At 35.9% G+C, this 23,686-nt stretch overlaps 2 protein-coding genes across 16 annotated transcripts in view; one reads left to right on the top strand and one right to left on the bottom strand.

Moving 5' to 3' along the window:
* Positions 1-12,110, top strand: part of MCC (MCC regulator of Wnt signaling pathway) — a 614,110-nt gene extending 602,000 nt beyond the window's left edge. For all 6 annotated transcript variants that reach the window (XM_077138931.1, XM_077138932.1, XM_077138933.1 and 3 more), the window contains 2 exons: positions 5,071-5,193; positions 6,611-12,110. In XM_077138931.1, coding sequence (XP_076995046.1) covers positions 5,071-5,193; positions 6,611-6,791 — 304 coding nt within the window. In that variant the 3' untranslated portion in view covers positions 6,792-12,110. The remainder of the gene's footprint in view (positions 1-5,070; positions 5,194-6,610) is intronic.
* Positions 1-23,686, bottom strand: part of DCP2 (decapping mRNA 2) — a 118,325-nt gene that overhangs the window by 1,273 nt on the left and 93,366 nt on the right. For 5 of the 10 annotated variants that reach the window (XM_077138940.1, XM_077138938.1, XM_077138937.1 and 2 more), the window contains one exon: positions 424-23,272. In XM_077138940.1, the coding sequence (XP_076995055.1) occupies positions 23,109-23,272 (164 nt within the window). In that variant the 3' untranslated portion in view covers positions 424-23,108. Of the gene's footprint in view, positions 1-413; positions 23,273-23,686 lie in introns of those variants that run through there. The other 5 variants (XR_013167017.1, XR_013167016.1, XR_013167018.1 and 2 more) reach the window with 5 other exon arrangements.

Consider the following 23,686-nt stretch of genomic DNA (forward strand, 5'->3'; position numbering starts at 1 on the left):
AACTGAATCTAACTACCACATGTATATACCACAGTTCCCCTTTCCTTCTCTCAGTCATTGTACCGTTAGGCCACCTCCATCCTTGCCATTCTACTTTTCAGTCAGTGTATTCTTCAGCCACTTCCATCCATTTGGCAGCATGGATAATGTCATGTCTCACGTTCTTACATTCATCAACACTCAACTTTAGACATTTTCCATTCTCTAAAAATAACAGATAAACACCACCAAATAGAAAACCCAAACCTCCCCAAAACTCTTGTCCTTCCCCACCATTTATTTACCCCTGATACTGCTATGGTACTGTTGTTGTCTTCCTGTTATAGGCCATAGTATGTAATAGTTTTTCTCCTAAACCCCTTTATTATTGACCCTTTTTATAAGACTCATACCTTTGAAGTAGTTTATGCAAGAACATATTTATATTCGTAGCGTTAATCAGTGGGATACGTAGCTCTATATAACCCCTTTCAGTCATGATCACCTTCAATATTGCAATATTATATAGAAACTCATTAACGTGCCTTCACGCCTATCCATTCCCTCACATTTAAGCTCATTAGCTAACCTGCAGCCATCTTTAGCTTTTGTGTATCTTTAGGTTTCCTATATTCTACGTTATAAGCCTCTGAGTTTACCTTTACCAAGGTCATAATAGTGAAATCATACAGTATCTATTCTTTTGTATCTGGCTTATTTCACTCAGCATTATGTCCTCAAAGGCTTCAGGTATAGGCTTCATTTCATATTACTGCTGCATAGTATTCCAATTGTATTGTATACACCACATTTTGTTTATCCACTCATCTGCTGATGGGCATTTGGATTGTTTCCATCTTTTGACAACTGTGAATAATGCTGCTATGAATATTTGTGTGCAAATATCTGTCACTATTTCAGCTCTTTTTGGTATATACCCAGTAGAGGTATTGCCAGGTTTGTAGGGCAAGTCAGTATGTAGTTTTCTAAGGACCTGCCAAACTGTCTTCCACAGCATCTGTACCATTATACATTCACACCAGCAGCAATTAAGTGCTTCAGTTTCTCCACATCCTCTCCAACATTTGTACTTTTCTGTTTGTTTAATAGCAGCCATTCTTATAGGTGTGAGGAGATATCTTGTTATAGTCTTGATCTGTATTTGTTATTGCTAATGAAAATATGCATCTCTTCAACTACCTTTTAGCTATCTGTATTTGCTCTTCAGAAAAAAAAATGCCTATTCATATCTTTAGCCCACTTCAAAATTTGGTTGTTTGTTCTTTTGTGGTTGCGTTGTATGATTTCTTTACATATACAGGTTATCAAACTTTTAACCAAATTGTGATTTTCAAATATTTTCTCCCATTGACTTGGCTGCCTCTTCACCTTTTTAACAGAATTCTTTGAGGAACAGATGTGTTTGATTTTGAGGGTTCCCATTCATTTATTTTTTCTTTCATTGCTTATGCTTTGGGTGCTCTGGCTCTTATGTCTTTGATCAACTTTGAGTTAAGTTTTGTAGGGTGTAAGGTAAGATTCCTCTTTCATTCTTTTGGCTGTATCCAGTTCTCTCATGCCAATTTATTGAAAAGACCATTCTGTCTCACTTCAGTGGATTTGGGGACCTTGTCAAAAATCATTTGACCATAGATTTGTTGGTCTATCTCCACACTCTCACTTTGAATCCATTGACCAATACTTTGTGTCAGTACCACATTGTTCTGACAGCTGTGACTTTATCAATAAGCTTTAAAATCAGGATGTGTTAGTCCTCCTACTTCATTCTTTTTTAGGGTATTTTTAGCTATTTAAGGTCTCTTTCCCCTCCAAATGAATTTCATAACTAGTTTTTCCAAGTCTTCAAAGGTGGTTGTTGGGATTTTGATTGGTATTTTGATGAATCTGTAGATCAATTTAGGTAGAACTGACATCTTAACTACATTTAACCTTCCTATTCATGAGCAGGGAATGTCTTTCCATCTATTTAGCTCTTCTTTGATTTTTTTTAGCAATGTTTTATAGTTTTCTGTTTATAGGTCCTTTACATCCCTGATTTATTCCTAAATACATGGATTCTTTTAGTTGCTATTTTGAATGCAGTATTTTCTGTATTTGTCTCCTCAGGTCATTGCTTATGTATAGAAATATTACTGAATTTTGCACATTAAACTTGTATCTTGCCATTTTGTTGAATTTATTAGCTCAAAAAGCTTTGTCATAGATATCTGAGGATTTTCCAAGTATAGTATCATGTCATCTGCAGATAAAGTTTTACCTCTTCCTTTCTGATTTGGATGCCTTTTATTTCTTTTTCCTGCTTGACTGCTCTAGCTAGAACTTCATGTACAGTGTTGACTAATAGTGGTGACAGAGCGCATTCTTGTCTCGTTCCTGATCTTAGCAGGAAGGCTTTCAGTCTCTCTCCATTGAATATTATGCTGGCTATGGTTTTTCCATATATGCCCTCTATCAGATTAAGTTTCCTTCAATTTCTATCTTTTGAAGTGTTTTTATCAGAAAACGATGTTGAATTTTGTCAAATGCCTTTTCAGCATCAATCGAGATGATCACATAATTTTTCCCTTTTGATGTTAATGTACTGTATTACATTGAGTTATTTTGTGTTGAACCATCCTTGCATTCCTGATATAAACCTGACTTTGTTGTGTTGTATAATTCTTTTAATGTGTCATTGGATTAGATTTGCTTGTATCTTGTTGAGAATTTTTACAACTGTACTCATTAGGGAGATTGCCTTGTAGTTTTCCTGTCTTATAGCATCTTTACCAAGTTTTGCTATTAGAGTGATTTTAGCTTCATAAAATGAGTTACATGGTATTCCTTTTTCCTCGAAATTTTAGAAGAGTTTGAGAAGAAATGGTGTTAGTTCTTCTTGGAATGTTTGATAAAATTCCCCTCTAAAGCATCTGGCTCTGGGCTTTTCTTTCTTTATAGGAAGATATTTGGTAACTAATTGAATCTCTTTACTCTTAACTGGTCTGTTGAAATTTTATATTTCTTCTTGAGTCAGTGTAGGTTGTTTCTAGGAATCTGTCCATTGCATGTAAGTTGTTTAGTTTGTTGGTGTATAGTTTGTTCATGGTATTCTATTATGATGTTTTTTTAATTTCTTCAGAGTACATGGTAACAACCCCTCTTGCGTTTCTGATTTTTTTTAATTTGCACCCTTTCTCCTTTTTTCTTTGTCAGCCTAGGTAGGGGCCATAGATTTCATTGATTTTCTCAAAGAACCAACTTTTGGTTTTATTGATTCTTTCTATTGTTGTTGTTCCCTAATTCATTTATTTCTGCTTTCATCTTTATTTCTTCTCTTCTGTTTCCTTGGGGTTAGGTTGCTGTTCTTTCTGTATTTCCTTCAGGTAAGCAGTTAAGTCCTGGATTTTTGTTCTTTCTCCTTTTTTAATACAGGCATTTAGGGTGTTCCAGTTTGCTAGCTGCTGGAATGCAATATGCCAGAAACAGAATCGCTCTTAAAAAGGGGAATTCATTAGGTTGCTAGTTTACAGTTTTTAAGGCCGAGAAAATGTCCCAATTAAAACAAGTCTATAGAAATGTCCAATCTAAGGCATCCAGGAAAAGATACCTTGGTTCAAAAAGGCTGATGAAGTTCACGGTTTCTCTCTCAAGTGGAAGGGCACGTGGTGAACACAGTCAGAGTTTCTCTCTCCTCTGGAAAGGCACATGGTGAACACAGTCAGGGTTGCTTTCTCATCTGGAAGGGCACATGGTGAACACAGCGTCATCTGCTAGCTTCTTCTCCTGGCTTCCCGTTTCATGAAGCTCCCCAGGAGGTATTTTCCTTCTTTATCTCCCAAGGTCACTGGCTGGTGGACTCTGCTTCTTGTGGCTATGTCATTCTGCTCTGCTCTCTCTGAATCTCTTTCTCCAAAATGTTTTCTGTTTTATAGGACTTCAGAAACTAATCAAGACCTACTCAAATAACAACCACTCTCGAGTACATCACATCTCCAGGGAAATGATCTAATTAGTTTCAAACATACAATGCTGAATAGGGATTAGAAGAAACGGCTGCCTTTACAAAATGGGATTAGGATTAAAACATGGCTTTTCTAGGTTTATACATCATTTCAAACCAGCACAAGGGCAATAAAATTCCAACTCAGCACTGCCTTTGCTGTATCCCATAATTTATGATATGTTGTATTCTCATTTTCTTTCATTTTCAAGTATTTACTTATTTCTCTAGCTGTTTCTTCTTTGACCCACTAATTGTTATTTACACACACTGTTATTTAATCTCCATGTATTTGTATATGTTCTGATTCTTTTTGGTGGTTATTGATTTTCAGCTTCGTCCCATCAGAAAGTCCTTTGAATAACAGGACCTCTTTCATGCCCCAGCATATGATCTATCCTGAAGCTACATGAGCACACTAGAGAATGTATATCCAGGTGTTTGGGGGCTTAACAATTTATATATGTCTTTGTTAGGTCGAATTCATTTATCACCTCATTTGAGTTCTCTATTTCTATGTTGATCCTGTCTGGTTCTCCTGTCTGTTGAGGAGAGTAGTGTATTGAAGTCGCCTATATTATTGAAACGTATATTGCTCCCTTCAGTTTTGCCAATGTTTGCTTCATGTACTTTGGAGCTCCTTGATTAGAAGCCTAAACATTTATGACTTATTTCTTCTTGATGAACTGTCCCTTTTATTAATATGTAGTGTCTTTCCTTGTCTCTTATGATGTCTTTATATTCAAAGACTGTTTTGTCTGGTATTAATATAGTTACTCCTGCTTTCTTTTAGTTACAGCTTGCATGGAACATCTTTTTCTATCCTTTCACTTTCAATCTATTGGCATCCTCAGAGTGGTGAGTCTTGCAACCTAGAATGGCTGTCCCAGTTGTTCTGCTAGTTGTTCCATGGAGTAGGGGTGAACTCACCTTCTCCTATCCCATCATCTTCTCAGAAGTTCTCATTAGCCACCAGCCTTCTGACTTGACAAACTGAACCGTCTCTACTTTCTGCCACCACTGCAGTAGTACCCAACCGGTCACCATCATCTCAAATTACTTATGGCTTGCTTCATCTCTCCTTGATATAGAGAAAAGAAGTTGAAGGCCAGAGTTCAAGAGCTGGTGAGTGCCTTGGAAAGACTCACCAAGAGCAGTGAAATCCGACACCAGCAATCAGCTGAGTTTGTTAATGACCTAAAACGGGCCAACAGGTAACAATCTCCCTCTGAGTAGATCCCCAAGTGATATTGACTTATGTCTGTCTGCACTTAGATACTGTGCCAGGTTAAAAATGTCCGCAACTCCCAGAAACCAACAGTGGTGATTCCTCACCTTCCCCTCTTAGAGCCTAGCCTGTTTTTTCCTAGAACAGTATTTCCCAAGGTGTTCCATAGTACAAAGGTAAAAGTTGGGTTGGTCCCTTTGGCCAAATATATTTGGAAAATCCGTATTATGGTCACCTCTTGACATATCATATAGTAAAGGTCCTGAGAAGTACAATTTTAAAATGCTTAACTTTGTTTAAATGAATGTTTTCTCAACAGAATAAGCTATAACCTTTTACTTGATCAACATGTAAATATCTGGTGGAACATACTCTAAGGCAGTGGTCTCAAATTTTGTGTCTCAAGACTTCATACTCATAAAAATTTGAGATCCTCAGAACTTTTTGTTCACGTAAACATCTTTTTACTATCTATCATTAGAAGCTAAAACTGAGTAAAATTTTTTATTTTTAAAATTCATTTACAAATAATAAGCCCAACATGGTAACACAAATGGAATTGGGGGGAGTGGTTAAAAACCACCATTTCCACCCAACCTCCACTCCAAAAAAAAAAAGAAAGAAAAATTAGAAGAGTGGCACTGTTTTTACAATTTTACAAATCTTTTTAATGTCTGGTTAAATAGATGGCAGCTGGATTCTCACATTTGCTCCTGTTCTGGCTGAAATATATCTAGAATATCTGGCCTCATAAAGGTGCATAATTTGAAAATAAAAGGTTTCACAGACTTAATCAGATGGTCTTGGGAATCAGATGACACTTTGGGAGTTGCTCATTAGCTTATGGCCTAATTGAGCGTTCTGAATCCCACCAGCCAAAAGCATAAAAGCGAGTCAGTAAGGTGGGGAGAGAGCCTCTCTGCCCTCATCATAGGTGAAGTCATTTAGAGTGCAAAGCCTAAGGAATACTCTCCTGTAACTTATACTTGACCATCTTTTGCATAAAACAATAGGCATACTATTTATATTTAAATAACAAGTATTTGGGATTCAGAGATAAGTACCATAATGCTTATGGTATTTGGGTTTGGCTAGTTTGGGTTTGGCTAGTTTGGATTGTTGGCTTTCACTCCTTTCAGAACTCCTCCAGAAGTGTTGGAGTCACAAGCTTCTAGCAGTTGGGCTGAATTAATCATAATTAAGCCAATAGATTGAAATGGCCTGGCCCTGAGTGTTGAAACACCGGTGCTATACTTCTTTTAACTACTTGATTTCATATTCATTACCGAAGAGTCTAAGTTGAGTGATTCTTACTACCCAGTCACCTAATGGGACAGGACAGCATGTGCCTCGATACTGCTTAGGTTGTATCTTCATTCTGATTTCATCCTCTTCTCACATAGCAACTTAGTGGCTGCCTATGAGAAAGCAAAGAAGAAGCATCAAAACAAACTGAAGAAGTTGGAGTCTCAGATGATGGCCATGGTGGAGAGACATGAGACCCAAGTACGGATGCTCAAGCAAAGAATAGCTCTGTTGGAGGAGGAGAATTCAAGGCCACACACCAATGAAACTTCACTTTAATAAGATCTGCCGTCACCAAAATTCTGCTCATGGAAGCTAAACTACAGCAGGCCACTGAGGAGAGGAGGGCCCTGGGGGACAAAGTACCTGTTGGAAAAACCAATAAAGGGAAGATTGGCAGACAGGTCAGCACTTGGAAAATGGCATGCTAGAGCCTCAGCCCTTGGGAGAATATGCCTGGTGATATCATATGGACTATTTCCGGAGGGGATCCTGTTCCTCCCCTCCCAGGCTCATGATGGTAAATATATACCATGTGCCATGCTCAAGCAGTACCTTGCTTCTGCTCCTAGCGCTCACTTTGTCATCCTCTAACCTTTTCTCTAAGTTCTGGAGGTTGTGCATCAATGGGATTCTAGTCATATGCTTTATAGGGTTTTCCATTCTTTTCATCTCTTTTTGGTAAACAATGGGCTTCTCGTATGCATCCAGTTTCCCCTCTTCTCCTTTAGAAGAAAATGAAAAACTGGTAGGAAAGAGGGTAGTGTCCAACATGTAGAACTGCTGGTTTGTTTATTTCAACAAGACTGGTTTTCAAATCCCATTATCAACTCCAAAATACAGGTTATCACTCAGAAGGCTCTACCATGGAGTTAAAGATTACAAGAAGATGGTACACAGGTGTCAATTAGATTTCCAGATACACTGAAGTTTTAAGTAAGGCAACGCCAGAATTGTGTACTCATAGAATAAAAATACAATTCTGTATTGAGAGAATAAAAATTTTCTTCACCTTTCACATTGGAGGCAGGAGCCAAGCAGGGAGCTCTCCTTTGACTCTGGAATTTTTTCTTCTCAATGCAAACCTTATTAACAATTAGAGCTGAGAATCCTACTGAAAGGTATAATAGGACTAAAATTTTATCATGGGTTTCTTCAAAAGCAGAGAAGCATTTTTAGCTCTCCACCCCACCCCAGCTAGACATAATTTCTCTTCTGTATGGAATCAAAACTGGTCCCCATGAGTAGCTTTGGACCTGTCTCTATTTCTCTAAGAGCAAGAAGCTGTACATTATCAGACACTAAGTGTTTGCAAAGCTTGTCCCACTTATTTAAGGTTGCTACCAACCCCCCAGTTCAATAATTCATTACTTTCATCATGGAGGGAATGGGGATGGTTGCTAAGGCCTCCATTCCCCACCCAGAGACACGGTGATGGTTTACATAACCAAAGTACCTGAATTCTTTCAGAAAGGTCTTCCATCTTAAAATAAATTGTTCCTTCTTCACTAGAACTCCACTATTTCATCCCTCCCTTCCTTCACTTTTTCTGTAGCTGCCCTACACGATACACTTTATAGGATTACTTGCAGAACTGTCCCCTATAAAAAATGTATCCAAACGCCAGTTAACTAAAAACACAGGTGCATTCAAGTGCCCATGTCCATGAACTAAAGGTCTGTTTTCAAGAGTGTGATACAAATTCCAGAGCCTCGTGTACAATGGGGAGCTTATTCCAGTCACCACCTAAGAGGGACAGGGCAGCACGGATCTATCTGAAAAGTAATCACAGGCTGCCCTGTCTCCGAAAAAAAAAATTAAATGGTACCATGTAGAAGGGCCAGCTTTTGGGTACTTTGTTACAAAATGCCCACTGGCTCCCATTTGTTTGCATTTATCATTTAGTCAAATTGGTCCTTGCAAGCAATTTTTTAAATCAAATTTTACTCTGGATAATTTTGCATTTGTTTAAAAGAAAATATTCTAGTTAAAAATTATTACAAAAAAGTTGTGTAATTGGTAAAATCATGGTTTTCACCATTTTTCTCAGCTTGCCTAGAGAAATATCCTCCCCTGAGCAAATAGAGATGTGCATAGTAGTGAACTATGGATAGCTCTCACTTTAATGAACAGGCCTTAAAACAGGTAATTTTCATTTTCAATAAGGCATTGAAAAATGTAGCTAAAGCAGGAATAAAATCCTGCTTGCTGACTTCTGGCAATAATGCTTGCTCCAAGTTAAAACACAAAACCCACACTTTTAGGGTCATGTAATTCCTCCAGATGAGACATCTCAGCTCCTCCATTATGGGCCCCCAGTATTACTGATCCTACCTGGCTTATTTTGAGTTTATACTTCAACATAATACTTTAAAATATGTGGTGATTGGGTGAAAACTATTTCCCAAGCAAAAATGTTATCTTCATAAATGTGTAGAATAAAAGAACTTATAAAATGGTTTATTTCCTTTCCTTGCATCTTTTAAATCCTTCCTAAGAAACAATCTCTGTTGAAGTTGAACCACCAGGCACATGATTAATCTAACTGTGGAATATTTATTAGATAAAGGATTACAGGTGCCTGGGTTAACTTTTTTTTTCTATTAACCTTGCTTTCCCTGAATTTTTCTCTAAACAGGACCTGGTTTACATTAACATCTCCTTCAGGAGTAAACAATGACTTGATTCTAACTTGTTCGTGGTTAAAAAACCTTCAGTTTCATATTTTTAATCACTCTGTTCCAATTTCCTCAGTGGTTACCCCTTTTAGGCAATCACCTTCTCTGTTCAAAGTTTGGATCTTGGTGAAATGGGCATGGGAAAAAAGGACCCCAGTTCAGAGTTCCATTGAATTGAGGCAAACAACACTGAATTGGAAAAATGTCACAGGCAAGAGATCGTATTCATAGCAGGAGTGCTACCACTGCTTGCGCCTTTGAGCTGAACTGGATGTTCTGTCAAACTCCGTGTGTTCCAGCTACCAAAACTGCCATGGACTTGTAGTCCTGAGACTCCTTCTTTGAGATTTGCTCCATAAACTATTTATAATTAAATGTCTTATGTAATCAGACAACTGAGATATATCTCACCCTCCCTGGCGCTAATGTTTCATCCCCATGTGTACCCCAGATGTTTCACTGTTGCCAACAGAGGCAATTAACTGTTTCTTATTCTCTTTCATCTGCTGGCATGTCAGGTTTCTGAAGGTTAATACCCATGATGCCCAAAACTGGAATATTAAGTGCCAGTTAAGCATGTTCTCTTTACTGAAGAGCCCGCAGCAATATTTTACAGAGACCTCAGAGAATTTTAAATTAGAGCACTAATATTCACTCTAGAAAGGCAGCCTCAAACGCGTTTATAGGCTTCTTTAAAACTGGTAAGACAGGGGCAGTAAGATCTGAGAAAAGTTTCAAAGTATTTTCCTAGTTCCTAGCTGAATACAGATTACATTAAGCAAGGATACCCCACAGTTACCTGTCTGGGGCTGGACTATCTATCCCTGGCATGGATTAAAAACCTTTGAGAGGGCAGGCAATGATGGCACAGTGGCAGAGTTCTTGCCTGCCATGCTGGAGACCCAAGTTTGATTCCCGGTGCCTGCCCATGCCAAAAAAACCCAAAAATCTTTGAGAGCTGCCTTTTCTCTACTAAAGGTGTTTTTGATTACCTTAAAAAATTATTCTGGAATTATTTTTTAATTCTATCAATCACATAATTAAAAACTCTCAAGAGTTTGGGTTTACTGCTGACATGTTCATGTTCTAAATGAAGTGATAAAAGGCATCATAACTACAAAAAACACCAAAACTTTTAAACACTTCTCAAAGTGTCCTCTATTCCATTAAGCTTTAAATCATTTGCAAATAAGTTCATGGAGAGTTTGCTCCACCCAGTCTAAATATAAAAATTAAAGTGGAAAAATCATGTTCAGTTAGTTAACAGCTGTGCCCACTTCACGAGGCAAAAAACAGAGCTTTAGAAAAAGATTTCAGAGCCCAGAAGTGAAGAAATATTTCTCTGGCTGAAACTTCTGCACCTGAAGCTTAATGAGGGTGTAACTATAGGCTTCCCAAGGGTTTTTTTTGTAGAAGCAAGAGAATGCTGCTGCACAAGTAACATTTTCATTTGTCTGGCAGATGACAGCTTTATATGGAATACTATTAGGGGGAAAAAATAAGTTGGGGGTAGGGGGCTCATACAGCAGTTCTTTTTCTATGTACCCAGTGGAACAGCGTATTTTACAAAACACGATATAATCACCACCTTTCACTGAGGCTTGCAAATTCTCTACTCTGGGTACTTGGATACTACTTTATAAAAGCATTAACTTATTACAAAAGAAAAATTTTGCCTTTCCTGAAGAGCAGTTCTTAATTGAAATGTACCAAAATCTTACTCCAGTTGATTGAAACCTTGTGTTTAAATAGACTTAAAGTTAGCTCTAAACCTGTGGCCTTCTGAAGAACCCCTGTTTCACACACTTGATGCTACTGTCTAATTAAATGTACTTGCATTCACTAAGAGATATAAGACTTAGTGGCTCAGTAAGAACTACACAACATGTAATACTGGCCTGGTAGTACCACAGAGCACTCAGCACCTGTTAAAATACAAGCAAATGGAAAAGTATGCAAGTTGATCAGCAGCTGTTCATGCATTCTTGTTTTGCTAGTATTTATGAAGTTTCACAAGCAGATGAGCATTACATTTTTGTATTACATTTTTGGTTAAAACAGATATTGGATAAATTCTCTATCACATGGCATTTGAGTGAGATTTTATATGTGACCAAGAAAAAAGTAAATCACTCCAACCCAGTAACAGCAACTGTCACCAAATAACCACATCCTTGGCTAAGAGTACTTGATTTCCTATGCTCAGGTTAACAACAAAGCATTCGTCCATTAATCATCTAAAACATAAGTTCAGCAGAACACAACAAAAGCTACATACAACATTCTCCTACATTCATACTAATACTCTAATTGTTCTTGCCCTACTGTCTACTTCTGCACTTTTTGCAAATCAAATCCATGGGGAAAAAAATGTTCTTTTTTGTAGAACTCATAGATTCAGTTATAGTGCTCAAGGCAGAATTGCCCAGTGAATAAGCACCCCTAATAAACTGCTTTTGACTTAATATAAAGATAAGGAAACAATTCACTTTTCTATTTCTAATCAGTTTTAGAATATTTTGTCAACTTATTTTCTTTGCATGAGATTTAGGTTTCCTACAATTTGACAATGTGCTACTTTTATACCACTTGAATATTAGAAAAATCTGCTTGAATGTACTGTCAGTTATTAAAGCACATGTGACTAAGTTTGCATTTGTCAGTATTGTTTTACTGTTTTAAAAGCTGCCACTCAGCACTGTATTTGCTATATCTTGTAGTTTTTAAGATTCTTCACTTGTATGCTTTAAATGTTTCCAGATGCATTTAGTTTTAGCTGCTGTAAAATAGCTGTGTTATTTGATATAGAATTGTTTAAAAGAAAACTTCATTTATTTATACAGAGACATTTATAATATTTTACAAACATTCTTATATTCTCAATAAATATTTCTAATGCCATGATGTACTTTGTGTTTGGTTGAAAGGATAAAGCTGTTCTTCCGTAGAACTATTTGTAACTACATGTAAATATCAAACCTTTATGCTTCGCATTAGATCAGGAGCCCTAGTCAAGGAGGGGCCTAGAAGTAAGTTACTTAAGTCAAAATGGCCAATACCAGAGAAACCTCATTTATCAACAGTTTGTATTTGGTTGCTTTCCTACAAATGGGCATAAATGGTAAGTTATCTATTGGAGGGATCTTTTCTCCTTTTTAAAAATTGGTGAAACAGAATAAAACCAAACAAACACTGGGAGTGCAAGCAACTCTGCAACATATTTGTTAAGAAGGAGTATTACTGCAATATGTACTCTGTGGTAGAGACAGAATACCTTGGTCACTGTCCTTTTATTTTTAGGTAAAAATTACTATTATATAACAAATCTCTAATGGAGGAGAATGTAGTTCTTCTTCCCCTGAAATCCAAACTAGTACCTAATCCTAGCACAATTTTTTTTTAATTACTGTGCTAACATATATAGTTTCCAATTTTAACCACTTTTAAATATACAATTCAGTGATTTTAATTATTCACAACATAGTAGTGCCAGTACCACCATCCACTACCAAAACTTTTCCATCACCCCAAACCGAAATGTAATACCTAAGAAACACTAACTCCATTCCCCATCCCTGCTCCTGGTAAACTGCAACTTTATTTTTAACTCTCTGAATTTGCATATTCTAGTTATTCCATACAAGTGCAATCATACAATATTTGTCCGTTTATGCTTGGCTTATTTCAGTCAACATGATGTCTTCAAGGTTCATCTGTGTTTGTACCATGTTTCAAAACTTCATTTTTATGACTGAATAATATTCCATTACATGTTTTAACCACATTTTTTTTACCCATTTGTTTTTTGATGGACACTTGGATTGCTTCCATTCCACCTTTTGGCTATCGTGAACAATGTGTTATAAACATTGGTGTACAAATATCTGTCCAAGTCCTTGCTTTCAGTAGTTTTGGGTATATACCCAGAGGTGGGATTGCTGAGTCATATGGTAGTTCTATGTTTAACTTTTTTCAAGAAATGCCAAACTGTTCTGCCCCATTTTACAGTCCCTCCATGGGTTCCTATTTCTTCACATCCCCCAACACTATCTTTCTTTAAAGCCATCCTAGTGGGCATGAGATAGTATCTCATTGGTTTTGACTCACATTTTGCTAATGGACTAATAATTTAGCATCTTTCCATATGCTTGCTGACCATTTCATATCTTCTTTGAGAAATGACTATTAAAAGTCTTTGCCTATTTTTTTTAACTGAGTTGTCTTTTTGTTGAATTGTAGTTCTTTATATATTCTGGATATTAAAAACTTGCCAGATAAATGGTTTCAAAATCTTCCATTTTGTAGGTTGTCTTTTCACTTTCTTTATAATGTCTTGATGCAAAAAAGCCTTTAATTTTGATGAGGTCCAATTTATTTATCCTTTTTGTTGCTTACTCAAGCTTTCAGTGTAGGCCTAAATATTGCCTAATAAAATGTGCTGAAGACATTATCCAGTATTTTCTTCTAGGAGTTTTCTAAGTTTTACCTCTTATATTCAGGTCTTCAACCCATTTTGAATTTGTGAGGTAGGGGAACACTTGAATTCTTTTGCATGTGGATAGCCAGTTTTCCCAGCACCTACTACTGAAGAGATTACTCCTTCACAATTGAGTGGACTTGGCACCCTTGCCAAAAATCAATTAGCCACAGATGTATGGGGTCGTATCTGAACTCTCAATGCTATTCCATCAGTTTATATGTCTGTCCTTGTGCCAGTACCATACTGTTTTGATTACTGAAGATTTATAGTAAGTTCTGAAATCAGGAAGTATGAGTCTTGCAACTTTGTTCTTTCTCAAGATGGTTTTGACTATTTTGGGACCTCTTGCCTTCCATATAAATTTGAGGATTAGCTTTTCCATTTCTGTAAGGAAGGTTGTTAGAACTTTTATTAAGATTGCATCGAGGCTGTGTATCACTTTGGGTAGTACTGACATCTTAATAGTCTTCCACTGCAAGAGCATGGGCTATCTTTCCACTTATGTAAGTATTAAGGTAGCAACACTAGTTTTTTATGTGTACAAGTCTTTCATGTCCTTAAACTTATTCCTAAATATTTGATTCTTTTAATTGCTATGGTAAATGGAATTGCTTTCTTGATTTCCTTTTCGGATTGTTCATGGCTGGTATCTAGAAACACCACTGACTTTTGTGTGCTGATCTTGAAACTGAACCCCTCCACTTTGCTGACTCACTTATTCTAGTAGCTTTATCGACTCTTCAGGATTTCCTATATATATAGAATACCATCTGTGAATAGGAAAAGTTTTACTTCTTCCTTTACAATTTTCATGCCTTTTCTTTTTCTAGTCATATTGTTCTGGCTAGCACTTCTAGGGCAAGGATGAATAGCACAGGTGAAAGTGGGCATCTTTGGCTTGTTCCTTATCTTAGGGGGAAACTGTTGAATGTGACATCATTAGCTTTGGGCTTTTCATTTATGCCCTTTCTCATGTTGAGTAAGTTTCCTCATATTCCTAGTTTTATGAGGGTTTTTGTCAAGAAGCCTTTTCTTCATCACTTGAAGAAATACCGTATGTTTTCCTGACTCATTTGGTTTATGTGGTATATTACTGTTTTAGTTTGCCAGGCTCCTATGACAAATACCACACACAGGATTGACAAACAATAGGAATTAATTGGCTCATGGGTTTTTTTTTGTTTTTTTTTTTTCCTCCACATGGGCAGGCACTGGGAATTGAACCAGGGTCTCTGGCATGACAGGTGAGAACTCTACCTGCTGAGCCATCACAGCCCGCCCCAGCTCATGGTTTTGAGAATAGAAGAAATCCAAAATTAACATATCAGCAAGGCTTGTGTTCTCCCCAAAGAATAGCATTCAGTTGTTGGCTGCCAGTAATCCCTGAGGTTCCTGGGCTTATATTTCTGCTGTCAAATGACAGCAGCTTCTGTGACCTCCAGGTTCTATTTATAAGGCCTCCAGTAATCTAACTAGGGCCCACCCTCCTTCGGCAATTTCTAACTTCAAAAGGTTCTACTTGCAAAGGGTTCACATCCACAGGGATGCAGAATAAGATTAAGAACATTTGTTGATGTGCATAATTCAACCTACCACAATAACATTTATTGATTTTCTTACAGTGAACCACCCTTGCCTTCCTGGGATGAATCCCACCTGGTCATGATTTATAATCCTTTTGCTGTGGTACTGGATTCAGTTTACAGTACTTGTTGAGGATTTTGCCACAAATTTAAGAATTACTAGATTTTACCTATCTTATAAATTAACTCGCATCTCAAGTACTCCTCTATAATCTTGCTCTAAAGCAACAACCATTCAATTTTTGAGATAGTGTACATACCACTTCTTTATTTTCAATTTTGCTGAGACTCACTACCTTTAAATTTCTTCCTATTATATAAACAAATTTTGTTCATACTTGTTTGTTGGTTATTTTTCTGTTCTGGTCCAAAAGATGGCATCCAAACTATGAGCAACCTAGGACCCATATTTGGAACAAGTAACAGTAGCAGAAAACAGTTTAAAACTGCCAAGCAGCAAATTTTATTGATTTTTTTTTTTGCATTACAGTCTAAATTTAACACTGTCTTTACAGAAAGCCAATATTTGAACAATCAACTGTAAAAATCTTTCAAAAGACAAAGGAAACCTTCCATGTATTTTATAAGATTAAAAAGCTTTAATTTCTAAATTGATGTTACTTATATTAAAAAAACATTTTAAAAGCTTTAGTATAATAACTTTAGTTAAGACATAAGACTTTGTTCATTTTCTCAGTGAAGAGTACAGCTGGCACTTCTAGTCTTCTTTGGAAGTGCATTAACCCTGCAAACATTTAAATTCCAATTCGTAAACATGAATCACTAGAAATTCTTTATTTTTGATAGTCACACCCAATATAAATAACTGAAAATCAGTCCTTATCCTTTCATTAACACTCAGGGAAAGAGGCAAAGCTACTGTTGGCCAAAATGTAATAAATCCAGAAACACAATAAATCTACTCTAAAGGTATCAATTCCTATAACATAAACCCAACATATTTCTGTGTTTCTTATTTGTTCTTCCTAAATGCTTGACAATAAACCAAAAACAGCACCTAGAATTTCACTGCAGAATCACTTAAATACTTACTTATATGAGTCTTTCTCCGAATACTGAAATGTCTGCTGTAATTCAGACAAGAATTAAATGTTAATTTCACACAAAACAAAAATGACTGCTGAAGAAATAAAGTCTATAAATCTATTCAGTCACCACATTTACTGTTAAGTCCAGTTTTCTCAACTGAACATCATATTTAGTAAAATTATTTCATCAATTTTTTCTGTCAACCTTTTCAGGTCCCAAATAAAATAAATTGCTTAAAATGACAGCAATATCTTCATCTTCTTTAGAATTTTATTGGGACTAAAAATGCCCAATAAAAGTGTCTTAAGACCACTTATCTTCCATGAACATTACAGCACAACATAAAAGCAACTTCAGAACCTGTTTTGGAAATAGGCAAGGTAGAAAAAGAAATTAATTCTTATTGCCTTTCAAAATAAGCCTCATTTTTGTCAGTTAAAAGACAACCTTGTTCCCAGTGCCTGCCCATGCAAAAAAAAAAAAAAGGCCTGGGTGCATGGGTGGTTCAGTGGTAGAATGCCTTCTATACAGGATACCCAAATTCCATCCCCAGACCATGCACCCCAAAAAAAAACTTACATAAGAGGATTTCAATTAAATTAACTAATCATAGATTATCATTCCATTTGATTTATTTTATTCAGAAATAAGATTGTTTTAAATCTCCATTAGTCTGAATTGTACACAGATCTAGGGTGAGTCAATATTTATCAAAGATAATTTTTTAAAATTATTTATGTATTAACAAGCAAACTTTGAAAACAATTATAAGCAAATCTATAAATACATGTTTAAGCAAAATCATTCATGGCTTTTCAAAAATATTTTCCGTCCCTAATTGTTACTGAAAACAACTTGTACTATGTACTAAATGAAAGTCAGTTTAGCTGTTTCTTGTCATAATTTTAAATTAAACATCAAAAAAGCAAAATTAAAAACTCAGTTCTTTGGACACTTGCGTTTGAAATTAAATGGTTACCTTTAAGAGAGCCAAACAAAAACCTAAAATGAACAGTAGAGATAGCAGTGCCCTGGGACAGTAGTGAAATACACAAAGAAACTCTCACAGATATGTCTTCTGTGCTCTTCCATCAGTGCATAGTGTATGTATAGTATGTGAAGAATATGGGTCCACTGCTACTTTATTCCAAAAGTATCAACACCTCTAACCAACTGAACTGCTGCAAAATACTTAACCTTTCTAAATTTCATTCAGAGTTGAAAACCTTTATTTTGCTTTCTCTTTCTGCCACATAATCTATTCCTAAATATCACGAAAGCAAAAGCTAAGATACCATTTTCTAAACATCTAGCTAATTTCTTAAAGCTTGAGAAATGAGTAAACAATGTAGATTTATGTCCCAAATGTCTCACACCATGTAACTACAGTTTTAGAATCTCAGATTTCTGAATTAAAAGTGGTTAAATAAAAATGCCACATCCTATCTCAAAAAGTCAGCTCTCTTAAGAATGTTACTTAAGATCTGTCAAAGACTGAGGACGGACCAACAGAACACTGCCCATTTCACCCTAGAACCACAGAGGAGTTTTCTCTTTGTTCCCAAACCACTTTTACAGCTACATGCAGTGGGAGATTCAAAAGAACTCAATTGTCCATACCCCTTCAATGTGCTGGCAGTCCAACAGCCTTATTATATAAGATCATCTTCACAAAGAGAAAAGCATAGAATCACTGCTTGCAAAGTCCTATGGTGGCAGACTCACATGTGATATAGCACAAATAAAAAGAGAAGAGCAATTCTTCTACAGAAGCAGCAAGAAACTCATCCCAGAAAAGAGGTGGGGGTGGGGAGAGTATTTAACAGCCTCCTTTCTGGCTAGTTAGACTAAAAGAAAAAAAACAACTCATTTCTTCAGAAATAAGGAAAAATACCTAACTGCCTCAAAGGATCCACCCACCAAAAACCAGCAAATATAAATTCAAGGGCCTGACTTCTACTAGACTAAAGACTTAAGTTCACTAAGCAGAGTGTCCATGTGGGACAAAGTTATTATCATAGGCAATTGATTTCTTGCATTCAACCCCCCTCCCCTTGACCAACACTATGCAGTCATTGAAAGCACCTTATCAAGGTTCATTCCTTTGAGGTCATGTTTTCAAGATGCTGTCATAGCTAGGCCAAGTCTTGTGCTAACCACAGGAAATGCAAGACAAATAAGATCTCTTTCTGGAGATTTCATTAATCTGTAAATCTAGATTAAAGATTCAATTATGAACATTTCGAGAGAAGATTTCCATACTTTATCACAGCCTTTTCCTTCATGTCGTTGTATGTATGTTGAAGTTCAACCTAAGGTAGTGGAGGTCAACCCCATGTTGACTCCCACACAGGATTTTAGCTTTACTCTTTCCCTAGTTATAAACTACTATTGTAAAAATAAACACTGTTCATCCACAAAGAAACTAAATGAAAAGGAATTAATCACCATTCAGGATAAATGTGCAACTACCACTATGAAATTAACTAAAGGTACACACCTGACCATGGGGGTGAATAATCTGGGTTTTCTTCCTATAGGAAAACAGCTGTTAAGGATAAGCACAGATTCCCAAATACTGGTCTTTAAAGTGAGAAAAATTACTTTAGATTCACTGGATTGCTTGGCAACCATACTTAGAAAAAATTAACTTTATCCAGTTTTAGAAAAAAGCTTGGTAAAGGCCATGTACATTAGGCTATGCCTGGGCTAGGTGACGATCACATTGCTAGCCTAGTGCATCATATAGCACTAAAGAAGTGAAAGCCCTTCCTAAATGTCTTTCTTCTACTCTCTTTGGCCCAGCAACTAAGGCTGTCTTCTACCTTCATGACACTTTTGTTCTTTTGTTCTATAATAGCCTATAACTTTTTGAAATTGCAATCCAGAACTCTGCTTTGAAAGTATGGAACAGAAACTGTACTGCACATCCATAATCTGCCATCTTTATAATTCAAGAGTACAGACTTCAAGAGCACCCCAATTTCAGGAAGAAATATATTTTTCTTTTTAAAGACAAACCCATCATAATCTAAGTTTCAGAATTTTGACAACTATACAAATGCTCTTTAAAGTCTTAGAACATAACACAAAATGCAAAACTCTAGCTAGACTTTTCTAAGCTATCAGAAATAAAGTTTTTAACAAAATTGTTTTATTAACACCTATTTACCCAGGCCAGGTACTTAAAGTAAAGGATACCAACAGACAAAATAATGTTTATCTTATCATGAATCTAAATTTACAACAATACATACGAACCCCTACTCTTAGGCCAGAAAATAATCCAAGTCAAAATGACTAAGTATCATTTATTTTTCTTCGGTTACAAAAATGTTAATGTATCTTATCTTACTATAACTATGATTAATACACAAGAAAAATACTGCCTCAGAGAAATGCAGAAACACAACAGATTTTAACAAGTGAATATGACATTCTCTGTCAAAAAAAAAACAAAATTTCTCAGGAGGCAGGGGAGCCACTGGTACAAAGTCAAGATAAAAAGCCAAGAGAGATTATCATAGTAACAAATAGAACTTGGCAAAAAGTCTAGTTTTTATAACTGACTTTGCTCCTTGCTATTCAAACGAACTGCTAGGGAGCAAAAACACAAATAAGTGAGGGAACAGAGTGTAATGAAATGTTTTTAATGCACACATGCATTCAAAGTTGACCTTTTCTAGAGAAAACAACATGTTGATTTTAATTCCTATGGTGGAAGGATTTTATTCACTTAGATTTAAGTTTTTATTTTACATTACACACAAATTAATAAAGCCTTAAAAGGAAAAGTAACAACTGCTAATCTTACACCATAAAATTAACTTTACTATAAATCTTCATTATTTATACTAATTGATATTTAATAGAAAAATAAGGGTCTCCAAAACTCAAAGCAGCAAGCAGTCACCACAATGCCTCTGACAGCATAGGAGACTTGCCTTTATATATTAACAAAAAAATGCAACTTAATTTTCAAGCATTGTTAATTATATTTCAACCATGCTAAAAAAGAGTTCTACTGGGGACTTCAGAACTCTTCAAATGCTCATTTCTCAGGGGAGCAGCACTGACATTCTAAAACCATTCATTTGCTATTTCTTAACATAAATTTGTGAAAAACATGTAAACCATACCCCTTTAGATTACAATGGTTAAGTATAAAAACAATTCATCTAACATTTTATAAATCATAAAAGTTATACATAAAAGCACCTAAAACTTTTAAAAAAATAAAAGATTCACAGTGCACTGCACCTTAGAATATATAAAGTTGGAACATGAGAACATTTAAAAAGCAAATTCAAGGATCTATTTCTCTCTCAAAGATTAAAAAAAAAAAAACCATAATGAAGCCAACACAACTTCTCATCTAGCTTCTTAAAATGCAGCACACAGTAAAAGGAAATTATTGCTTATACAGCACACTCCTTAATCACTTGATTTTCTCAAACCATCCCAAAATTCCTCAAAGGAGAAATGCAGTTTCTATGCTAAGCATTGCTTTCTCAAAGTAAACACTGAGAAACTAATACGCAGGTTTGAGGGAGTAAGTACAGACGTACGTAAAATAAGTACATCCAACTTATACAAATTCTGCATAGTTAATTCACATCACTCACATCTTTTAGTATTTTTAATCTCAAACTGTAAAGAGATCTAAAAGCCTAAAATTATCATAACCCCATACCAGCAATACCCTTATTTTGTTCCACAGTGCATTAAATGAAGCAGCACAACAGCATTAACATTAAACCAAAGTCAAACTACCTGTAATTGATAAGAGATAATCAGTTGGTTCTTGAAGAGGCTGAACACCATTAGAGGCCATACTTCTGGTAACTAATCTCTTTTGCTCTAGTATTGAGAGCTGAAAATTTAACTTTAAGCACCAGAAAGACAGACCAAAGGGACTCAATTAAAAAGAAAACACACACACACACATACAAAACACTAAAATTAAATAGTTTCTGGATTATAGTAAATGAGAGAAAATGATTTACCTGCTAGGCAAAAGTAAGTTTTCACTCCCTTAATGATTTGACAGAAATATGTAATGCTGGGACCAACTATAAATATGGCTCAAGGAGACCCAAGCAAAGCAGTCGTATTTCTGAAAAGAACAAGAGTAAATGCTTCCAAACACAATCATCTAATGCATTTAAAAAAAAAAAAAAGGTCACAGAAGAATTCACAAATGTGTCACATTAAAAGAGCAGGATTCTAGATAACCTAATTCTAAACACTCGAGTGTAACCATGAATTCTCCTGCTTAGCACCAAGAGGGTGATACTTTCATTAATAAATAGTTTCTCGTTAAAAATCAAGCCATTTAAAAGCTAAAGCAAATACCAAGTGAATTCCTTATAATAGTGCCTTCTTTTTTATGTCCCACTGGATTAAAGAGAGCCCTTATTAGATACACTACCTATACAGAATGAAGATTTCTACTGTCATGTTTACAAGCAGAGATATGTTTTCTAGATAGCACACATTAAAAAAGATTTAAAAACCCACATGACAGTTACACACAGACACATATGCACACAGTCCCCCTCACCCCGAAAGAAATACCTTCAGTGAAGTTAGAGGCAACCGAAACACTAAAGCCCCCTTAAAGTCCTGGTGATTGTCCTCAATTATCACTAAAATCCTTAAAATGGCCATTATCACCCCTATTTGGATTTCAGAATCAAGAAGGAGCTAGATACATTTCTAGGAGTGAATAATGTGTGATACTTTGGAGTTCTAACCCTCCCTAGTGAAATACTTTGTTTTTATTTGGGTAAATTGCTTATAATTTCCCCTCTTGCTCCATCATCTAGCAGCTTCACTATGCCAATTTTAAAAGCTTGACAGTCTCTGCTACAACCACAAACTGGAAACTAATATAACATCAGTTTGTACATATCAACACTGAGATGTAATGAAAATCTAATAATATCGGTTTTACATACATATTTACATAGCTGTAATATAGAAGAAAATTTTCACAAGAACAAAATCATTGTACAAAGTCTAGAGGGTTGGAGGCAGAATGGTAAAGATACAACCAAAGTAGCTGCTGGGTCCTGGCCTCTGAGCTCTCTGCTACCCTCTCTCCAGCAGTCTCACAGGTTTATGAGTTGCATGCAGCACAACTCAAAATTACAGTATCAATTCCCGAATGCCCTATTCTTTCTCCAAGCTGTGGACTTTGTCCTTTAATGAAGTGCTAACAGTTCATTCTGAACACGAACATTATATTGCAGACGCTGGCTCTAAATATAACCTTTCAACAAAACTCCAGAGGATTAGAGAGCCTAAGTGGTTAGAAGCAGAGAAATGTAGAAAATGCCACCAAAGCAGATGACCTGCAAATCTGACTTCTGTGACATTTCAGCACTTATGTTCTTTTAATTATTGTGCATTTTAAGTCTAAGAATTTCAATATACATAAACTATTATTGCAATCACTGTAATGGGCAGATGCACATACCCATTAACATGGCTACTTGATGACTTGAGTATACAAAATAAAATCCACACTCACACAAAAAGAATGCCCTCAAAAAAAAGGAAAAAAAAAAACTAGCTAGTCAAACACTGAAAAGGTACATCTGTATAAAAGGTTATAACTGCATTTACAGTGCAAACTTCTCTTTCTTTCCACTCTTTCTTGTGCACAGAGAATGACCTCTTCAGAAACATCATTGCCTCCCTGCATTTCTTTAGAACACCTGAGAAAGGTAAGGCTCGAAGAGACACCTACTCAAATGCAACAGTCTCTGATCTTGGGACTGCTATAATACATTTGATGCTATCAAAGGTCCAGATTTTTCATTATGGCATTATGGTCAAACTTGAAACTCAAAAAGGCCCTGGATGAAAATGGGAACTTGCAATGTCCATTGAATGCCACAGACTGTCCCTCAGCATGTTCTACCAAGTGGTCTTCACTGGAGCAAGGTAAGTCATATGCAGCATCTGTTTAAAAAAACAAAACAAAAAAATTAGCTCAATAATTTTGTAAGAAATCAAATACTGTCTTTTTATTTCTGTACAGTTTGTTTCTCTTCCTACACTCTCAATCTAACCTAAATAGAACTTAAACTGGTGCTGAACTGAATTTCTCATATACTATTGCTTATTTCCACACAAATATTCAAAATATTTAAAAAAATTGAGACCTTTGTCATTTACTTCCTCTCAAATTGAACTTAAGATTGTTTTCCTCCTATATATATATTTTATGCCAACATAGTGGGAGATTCCTGACAGAAATCAAAATGCAAGCAATGATAAAGCTGGAGATTACCAAATGAAAAATCTAAACTTACAAAAACATGGTACAGCACAACTCCAATTTACCCGGCATGTTTTTAATAGAGCATGGACCAG

The sequence above is a fragment of the Tamandua tetradactyla genome, chromosome 21 (genome assembly GCF_023851605.1).
Source record: "Tamandua tetradactyla isolate mTamTet1 chromosome 21, mTamTet1.pri, whole genome shotgun sequence".
NCBI lineage: Eukaryota > Metazoa > Chordata > Mammalia > Pilosa > Myrmecophagidae > Tamandua > Tamandua tetradactyla.